The following is a 9139-nucleotide window of genomic DNA, read 5'->3' on the forward strand; positions in this document are numbered from 1 at the left end:
ACCCCTGTATCATGATACGTATTGTATGGCCAGATTCTTGCCAATACACAGCCCTACTGGGTACTACTGCACTACTGTTATTATTTTATTGGGTTCAAGATGTAAAACAGTTGGTCATGTTCACAAACACTCTTTGAATTGTCACAAAGACGAATTCTGGTTTCGAGTTACATTTTAAGTGAATATGCTGTATCTCTTTATTCAGATTTCAGATATTATTATTATTCAGATATTATTTGCAAACAACTTTCACATGGGTTTGTCATAACGTGGTGTGGACAAACATTATTTTTAAATTCCTGTCAAGATCCCAAAGTTTCCAAATATGGCTTTTTGTTTCGATTGTGTGTATAAAAGGATGCATAAGACATCAGACCTGTTAATACAAATATGGAGTTTTAGCTTTGAATATTTCAGTCAGTGCAAGCGTCATGTAGCTGAAATGAAGAACTAGAACAAGCTGAGATAAAATGTGTATTAGATGGTGTCACACAATGTGGAAGTACTGTAGTTTTTATATCTATTTTAAAGTTACTTTAGGGGAAGAAAAGATCCAAAGGGTTCATTTTATATTTGGGAGTATATTGTTCGTCTATCTTGTTCGCATAAACCGATGCTAGATTTCCAATAAGATACTCTGCTTTCACTTCCCAAACAATCTTTCTATTCAGGTCACATTTTCAGCAATGTTTTCAAAAGTTCACTCTGACCAGACAGGAAATAATGATTGCATAATCAGCACATGATACGTGACATACAGTAAACACCAGTTCCTCCGGATGTAACACTTTATGTTACAAACTGTAATTACAAAATCATCTTCAAAGATAGTGGTCATATGTACAGTAATATCATGAGAACCGTGTGACAAACAGAGCTACTGTGAACACATCTGACCCCAGCATTGGTTCATACGTCCACATTAAAAACAAGGGTGGAGGAACAGATACTCTGTAAAACTTTCCAACACTGCTTTCACATCCTGCAAAACCATCAACCTAAATTACTGTTAGAAAAAAAGAGCTTTAAATTCCATGTATCAATCCCAAAGGTAAAAGGGTAAAAAGGAAAATCCCTTATCCCTCTAATGAGGCGTGGGTGGTTTGAAAAGATATGTCTCGTCCAGAGCAGTCTCTTTGCTTTTCTCCACGGTTGAGCGAAAGACAGCTGTGAACGTTGAAGGACAAAAACAGCTGGGATCAGGAGCTGCACTGGCAGACATTGTTGATACAACAGGAAGGATTGCCTAATAATTGTCTCATTTTGAGACAATAGCCAGATTATCTGTCATATTTGGTCATATATGAACTTTAAAGGGGACATATCATTCTCATTTCCAGCTTTATACTTGTATTTGGGGTTTCTATTAGAACATGTTTACCTGCTTTAATGTTCAAAAAACACATTATTTTTCTCATACTGCCTGTCTGAATATACCTGTATTCACCCTCTGTCTGAAACGCTCTGTTTTAGCTCCTGTCTCTTTAAGCCCCCCTCTTGAAAAAGTCCAGTCTGCTCTGATTGGCTTGTGAGAAAAATATGGCGCACCTTTTGCAAAGGCAGTTCTCAAGCTGTGGCCGATATAATACACTTTTTCGAGATGAGCCAGGCCTGTGCAGAATCAATCACCAGCGATCGCCGCGCAATGCACGCCGGTTAGAGTTGTGTCCAACTTGCTCTGACATCACACACACATGGGCAACGATAACCTCACGAGATCGAGGAAGCCGCAGCTCCCCAAGGCATGATGGGAAACGCCTGGCTGTCACATGATCAAAGAGCTGAATGGCTCTCAGTTTTGACAACAAAAACCACGTTTTGTAGAAAATACAAATTTTCTGTGTAATTGTATTATTTAACGCTAAATTGTAGGCTATTAGTATCATGTTGTCCAATGAAGGTTTAATCTGTTAACAAACACATCTTGTGTGGTTGATAATACAAATAAGAATAATAAAGGTTATTTATAGAGCACTGATCAAAACGAGCAATTACAAAGTGCTTTACTAGGCAGACATAAAAAGGACAAAGGATATAATACAATACAAGATACAAACATATTTCCAAATAAATATGTATAATTACAAACTATCCAAATGTGGTCTAAAATGCCCCTGTGACTGCCGGTGGCAAACTCTTTAACCCATGTGTCTCAGTTTCTGTTCCCATAAGTAAAACTTTTCTTCTGCATAGGCAAAAAAGTGTACGGCAGCTTAAATACTGTCTATTATAACTTGAGTTTGGTGTAATGATCCCTTTGTGTGGTAGGAGACTGTACACTGAGGAAAGGATACAGACTCTTTCCCACTTTAACTTCATCTTGCAAACACAGAAACCTCAAGAGAGTGAGAGGAATTGAAACCTGTTAATCACAGACATTATAGAAGTTTAATGTAGTGAAGACATATACTGTAAGTACAGTAAATTGATTCTCTACCACAGTGGTTCCCAACCTATTTTCCTTGAAGCCTCCCCCCCCCTACATATATCTAAGAAAAGTTGAGCCCTCCTATATTTTCTGACGTCATCACCCTTAACAAAATGACAAATCCGTGAACAAAAAACTCTTAATTTGAATAAGAGGATTTAGTGTATTATTGTATTGAGTTAAGTCTTTTTTTATTAAATCAACTTTATTAAATGAATATAATTCTTCAGTTCCGTCAACATAAATAAAGTGATGACATCTTGACGGATTTGCCAAGTGCAGATATATATTATGATCTTTTTCCGTAACAATTTCATAAATTTACTATGATATTGTTAAAGTTGAAATAGATTTTTTGTTGTTGTGGTTAATGTAATTTATGGTATTATAAGGCTGCTGCTAGACCACCAAGTTAATACAGGTGCACATGCCTCCCTTTGTGTGTAGCAAGTGGGTGAGCAAATAGGTTTTTGACTGCAGTGAAAATGTTTTTTTTGAAAGGCTAAACGCCAACAAATATGGATTGAAGCATCTTTTTAAAAATATAAATACAGACTTTTGTATAAATTAACCAGTAAGTGTGTTATGATTTTAATTATACATGTGCAAATATAATTTTGACAACCTCAGAGCAGACAAATCCTGGTGCACCCCTGTGATCTTTGGCGCCCTCTCTAAAGGGGGGCCGGACCCCAGGTTGGGAACCACTGATCTACCAAACCTCTCAGTGCAAAAGAAAGCAAACACGTGCTTCTGCATGTGACATTAGAAATGTTCTTCTTTAATCTTCAATACGTGTTTAATACTTCAGATTTCTGCAACAGATTTCCCACTACTATCTCTCAAAATCTTCACTGGTTTTAAGTGTTGGGTTCTTATAGACCAGAGCGATGCCGTGGTTATCGTTCGGCTGTGTTTGTGCCTGTTCAGGTCTTTGGCTGCTTGTCGTCTGTCTCTTTCCCGTCAGAACAGACATCATTTTGGACCGGATGTGATCCCCGGCCAGGAAATACAAAATTGGGTCAATACAGCTGTTGATGCTCGCCAGCGGCCTGGTGATCTTGTAAGTAAAGTTGACAATGTTGAGGACTTCACAGTTAAGCTCTAAAACACGAGCGGTGTAGTAGAGCGTCCGTGTGATGTGAAATGGGACGAAGCTCAGGGCGAACACCACCAACACCACGATGATGAGCTTGATGGACTTCTGGCGTGAGGCGGCGCCATGCTGGCTGGCAGATACTCCCCGTCTGGGTCGGCACAGGGCCCGCGCCATCAGGCAATAACACACCACAATGACCAGGAATGGGACGCAAAACAGGAGCACCATGACGACGGAGCTGTAGTCCACGTACTCCTCGAAGGCATCCTGGCTGGTGGTGTCGTGGCACAGGGTGTCATTGTCCCTCCTGGAGGTTGTGACGAAGATGAGGTTGGGCACCAGGCACACGCTCACCACGCCCCACACCATGCCGCACACCAGGTGGGCATGGCGGGGTTTCACCATGGTCATCGCCTTGATCGGGTGGCAGATGCCCAGGTAACGGTGCACACTGATGACGGTGAGGAAGAGAATGCTGCAGTAGAGGTTGGCATAGAAGAGGAAGCGCACTATTTTGCAGGCGGCCACTCCAAAGGGCCAGTGGCTGCGGTTGGCGTAGTAGTAGATGAGGGTGGGCAGGGAGAGGACGTACAGGAAGTCAGACAGGGCGAGGTGGAACATGAACACCGTGCTGGTGTTCCACGGACGCATCTTCAGGAACAACCACAACGCCGTGGCGTTGAGCACAAACCCGACCACGAACACCAGACTGTAGGACACAGGTAGCAGGATGTATTTGAACTCCTCATCAAAGCGACAGCTAGAATTGAAGATTGTGATGAACACCGTCGACTGGTTGTGCGTGCCATGGCTGCTGATGGCTGTTTCCATGGTGACGCAACTTCTCGGTTTAGCACTTTAAAGCCAGCAGGGTACAGAGCCTTCGAAGGAAGAGAAAACACAGAGATATCAATAATTTTAAATTTTTTATAGAGAAAATACACATGTAGATTTAAGGTGCAGTGTGTAGGATTTGGCGGCATCTAGTGGTGAGGTTGCAGATTGCAACCAACTGAAACGTCTCCTGAAAGCGTGTAGGAGAACTACGGTGGTCGACGCGAAAATGTGAAAATGTGAATGTCCCGATCTAGAGCCAGTGCTTGGTTTGTCCGTTCTGGGCTACAGTAGAAACATGGCGGCCGGCTCTGTGAAGAGGACCCGCTCCCTATGTAGATATAAACGGCTCATTCTAAGCTAACGAAAACACTTACAATTATACACTAAAGAAACCATACTTATATCATAACTAAATACTAATATTATTTCCACCTATCCCCCTAAATGCTACACACTATTCATTTAATTAAAACTAAAAAGCTTAGATGATTAATTGAGACAATTGACAGAAAATCAATCAGTTTGTTTTTCAAGTAAAAATGTCATTCTCAGGTTCCAACTTCTCAATTGTGAGGATTTACAGCTTTTCTCTGTTTTATATAATTATAAACTGAATCTCTTTTGGTTTTTGACTGTTGGTTAGACATTTGAATATATCACCTTGGGCTCTATGATATTGTATTTATTTCATCAGAATGATGAATTATTTAGATTTAAGATGAAGCACAAGTGCACAACTACAATTGGCATCATTAGACCATTATAGGCAATAAAAATCTACATACAGTATTTGCTCGAAATAATAAAAATTAATTATGGTGCCCCCCTCCTCCATCATCCTGCAGTTTGTTTCATAGCACCACAAACTCAAACCGGCTTGTCCAGACTGCCTGCTTGAGCAGCGTGTGGCGGGTGTCTGCGTTACCTGTTGTGTTCTATTTCGGCGTCCGTGTAAACAGGTTCGAGCAGCCACACAGCGTGAGACGCTTTGCTCTCTTCTGGAGAATCGAGGTCTCGCCTATTTTTAAGCCGCACGTGGTTCACAGCAGCAACTGACAGTGAAAATGATCTATTGACAGTATATTGACATCATATCAGCAACATTACTACAGTTTCAACGTCTAGACATCTGTAGAATATGTTATGGAAAAAAATAAAGGTTTGTTTTTAAATCAACACTTCCTGCTTTCATTTAAAAATAAAAGCCCACAAGCGTTTTTTCTGTGGACAGAATTCCTTCATTTGTTAACACGAGGTTTTTATTCTGAAATATTTGCAGGACAGTGTTGTAGAACATGCAGTGACTTGCAGAGCTCCATGAATGAGTATGGGGTTTTAATGGTGGATTATTACTATTATTTACAAATCACCACATGTTTCTTAACTTTTTTCTGTCTAAAATAAATATAAATGACATTTATAATGACATAAACTGGCCATTATGAAAGGCAAATTCTATGTAGAAAGAAAGGGCTGGCCACCGCAGCAGAAACGCAGCTGGTGTGATCACCTGACGCGTGAATTACGCAGCTGTTCAGTGAGGCAGCTGTTCAGTGAGGCAGCTGTTCAGTGAGGCAGCTGCCACGCGCTCCTGACGTTCCCTGTGTTGACAAATCGTTGTGTGTGACTAATTGAACAGTTATTTTTTCTTACAAATACAAATATTGAAAAAAATATTTGTTGTTTTTATGTATTTATTTTTTTTAATCAATTTTTTTTGGGTGGGGGGGCACCACAAAGCAAATATGCCTAGGGCACCCAAATGACTAGCAGCGGCCCTGAGTGGTTTCATAACTTTTTCACGTCAAGGACCTCTAAACTGACACAAACTAGACCACGGCCGGACCCCCATTTGATAAGATCTTGTCCCCATCTGATTTTTGCTTTTAGATGTTTTTATTACAGAAAGTGTATGAAAAGATAATAATAAGAAAACAAAACAAGAATAACCAATACAACGAACAGTAAACATATACAGCAAATTCTAAATTAACTAAATAAACTAAATAAATATATAGGCCTATTATGTGTCATAAAAGTTGTAGTTGTATCACATATGCACATTAATAATCATCTTAATAGACTATAAAGTGATAAAGTAGAAATACTCTGGTAAAGCACAAGCACGTCAAAAGTTCTTGTATACTTTCCACAACTGTTGTTTTTTACAAGGGCCGACAAAGTTAACGCGATAATAACGTGTTAACGCAAATTTGTTTTAACGCCACTAATTCTTTAACGCATTAACGCAACTTGCAATTTTTAGGTTGTAGCGGGCTCAGTTTTAAAGCTAGAGAGAAGATAACTGGTACCAACGTGTCATACTAGCTTGTCAAGAAGGAAGCTAAATAACGCTCCAAACGTACACTAAATTTTGGAGGGAAAAACTTTCATGGCCATTTTCAAAGGGGTCCCTTGACCTCTGACCTCTAGATATGTGAATGTAAATGGGTTCTATGGGTACCCACGAGTCTCCCCTTTACAGACATGTCCACTTTATGATAATCACATGCAGTTTGGGGCAAGTCATAGTCAAGTCAGCACACTGACACACTGACAGCTGTTGTTGCCTGTTGGACTTGAGTCATGTTATGATTTGAGCAGATGTTTTTTTTATGCTACATGCAGTACCCGTGAGGGTTTCTGGAATATATTTGTCTTTGTTTTGTGTTGTTAATACATTTCCAATAAAACATATATACGTATACAGTATTTGCATAAAGCAAACAAATTTGCCCACTCTCATGTTGATAAGAGTAAATACTTGACAAATCTCCCTTTAAGTTAAGTTCAGATTTTATGATATCAAAAACATCTAAGACGATATCTAGTCTCATATCACGATAGATATAATATCGACATATTGCCCAGCCCTAGGGGAACTGTGTCCATATCACACAGGGAAGTCAGTATATAACTATTGTATGTATATACACTTTATGATAATCACATGCAGTTTGGGGCAAGTCAAAGTGAAGTCAGCACACTGACACATTGACAGCTGTTGTTGCCTGTTGCGCTGCAGTCATGTTATGATTTGACCATATTTTTTTTTTTATGCTACATGCAGTACCTGTGAGAGTTTCTGGACAATATTTGTCTTTATTTTGTGTTATTAATTGATTTACAATAATAAATATTAATACATACATTTGCATAAAGCAAGCATATTTGCCCACTCCCATGTTGATAAGAGTATTAAATACTTGACAAATCTCCCTTTAAGGTACATTTTTAACAGATAAAAAATGTGTGATTAATTTGTGATTAATCGCGATTAAATATTTTAATCGATTGAGAGAATATTTACAAAATGAGAATTTTTTTAAATAATAATCAGTAATGCAGATATAATGACTAAGTGGGTAAAGACTAATAATAGAACAGCTAGAACAGTCTGGTAAATTCAGATTTTACGATATCAAAAAAATCTAAGACGATATCTAGTCTCATATCACGATAGATATAATATCGACATATTGCCCAGCCCTAGGGGAACTGTGTCCATATTTAACAGGGACGTCAGTATATAACTATTGTATGTATATATTATTTGTAAACAGCAATGCCAAAGTATAGAAGTACTTGGAAAACTGTTCCTTTAAAAAAAAAAAAAAAAAAAGATTTTTGACACCATTACATATTGGGTATGTTTCTGGACAACATTTGTTTTTGTTTTGTAGTATTAATTGATTTACAATAATAAATACATACATTTGCATAAAGCAAGCATATTTGTCTTCTCCCATGTTGATGAAAGTATTAAATACTTGACAAATCTCCCTTTAAGTTGCATTTTGAACAGATAAAAACAACGTGTGTTTAACTATGGGACTATTATACAATGCGATTAATCAATCATTTTAATCGATTGACAGCTCTACTTCTTTACATGAGTTAAACATAGTTACTCGGTCACATAAGAACCGAGTTATGTTGACTCTGAGGCTACTCACCCCAACCGGGATCCTAAAAACAGCTCTGCTGTCCGGCTGCTCCTGATCCTGTTGTCTCCACAGAGAAGTCCTCTTAACTTTTCAGCTCCAGATCCTCTAGCTGCTCCTCTCCTCTCTCTCTCTCTCTCTCTCTCCGTCGTCCTCTTCGTCCCAGATCCGTCCAGCAAGAGCACATTAGAGACGCATTACAAGGTATGTTGTTGTGGAAGTCGTGTTGGAGTCCATGACAGCACACTGCAGAGACAGTCAGTAACTAAGAGCAGGATACATGGAGAGCACACACTCATACACACACTGTACAGCTCAAATGGGAAGTCACACTGCTGAGAGGACAAAAACTACCGCCCTAAACTGAGTGTAATGTGTGTGCGTGTGTGTGTGTGTGTGTGTTCAATTCATGTGTTACTTTCAATTTGGTAACTCACGTGAAACTGTGACCAGAACTCATTTAAACATTAACACTTTACCTGATTGTCTCTTTATTGCAGCTTCTCATGTACAGTACACAACAAGGAGCATTTTTTTCTTTAAGTACATTTTGTACTGTACTTATCAGGGGGAAAAAATGCCATCATTCTGGTTTGAAATTTAAAGTTGCAGTGGGTAGTCATGGAGCAAATATTATTTTAAAAAAAACATATTTTTTATAAAACGGTCACTATATCCTGACAGTAGTACATGAGACAGGTAATCTGAAAAAATCAAGTGCTTCTGTGTCCTCCGGTGCTCCTAATGGCATCTGCAAGATTTCACAGACCAGAGGAAAACAACCAATCAGAGCCGAGCTGGAGCCTGCTGTCTCTGAGCAGCTGTCAATCA

At 39.1% G+C, this 9139-nt stretch overlaps 1 protein-coding gene across 1 annotated transcript; it reads right to left on the reverse strand.

Annotated features, from left to right (window-relative positions):
• Positions 1–206: 206 nt before the first annotated feature.
• On the reverse strand, positions 207–8644 carry LOC141775296 (P2Y purinoceptor 4). The gene is made up of 2 exons (XM_074648515.1): positions 8321–8644; positions 207–4408 (listed from the first exon to the last, which is right to left on the reverse strand). The coding sequence occupies exon 2, from the start codon at positions 4356–4358 to the stop codon at positions 3264–3266; it is 1095 nt and encodes a 364-aa protein (XP_074504616.1). The 5' UTR covers positions 4359–4408; positions 8321–8644; the 3' UTR covers positions 207–3263.
• Positions 8645–9139: the final 495 nt, after the last annotated feature.

This window comes from Sebastes fasciatus, chromosome 10, assembly GCF_043250625.1.
Source record: "Sebastes fasciatus isolate fSebFas1 chromosome 10, fSebFas1.pri, whole genome shotgun sequence".
NCBI lineage: Eukaryota > Metazoa > Chordata > Actinopteri > Perciformes > Sebastidae > Sebastes > Sebastes fasciatus.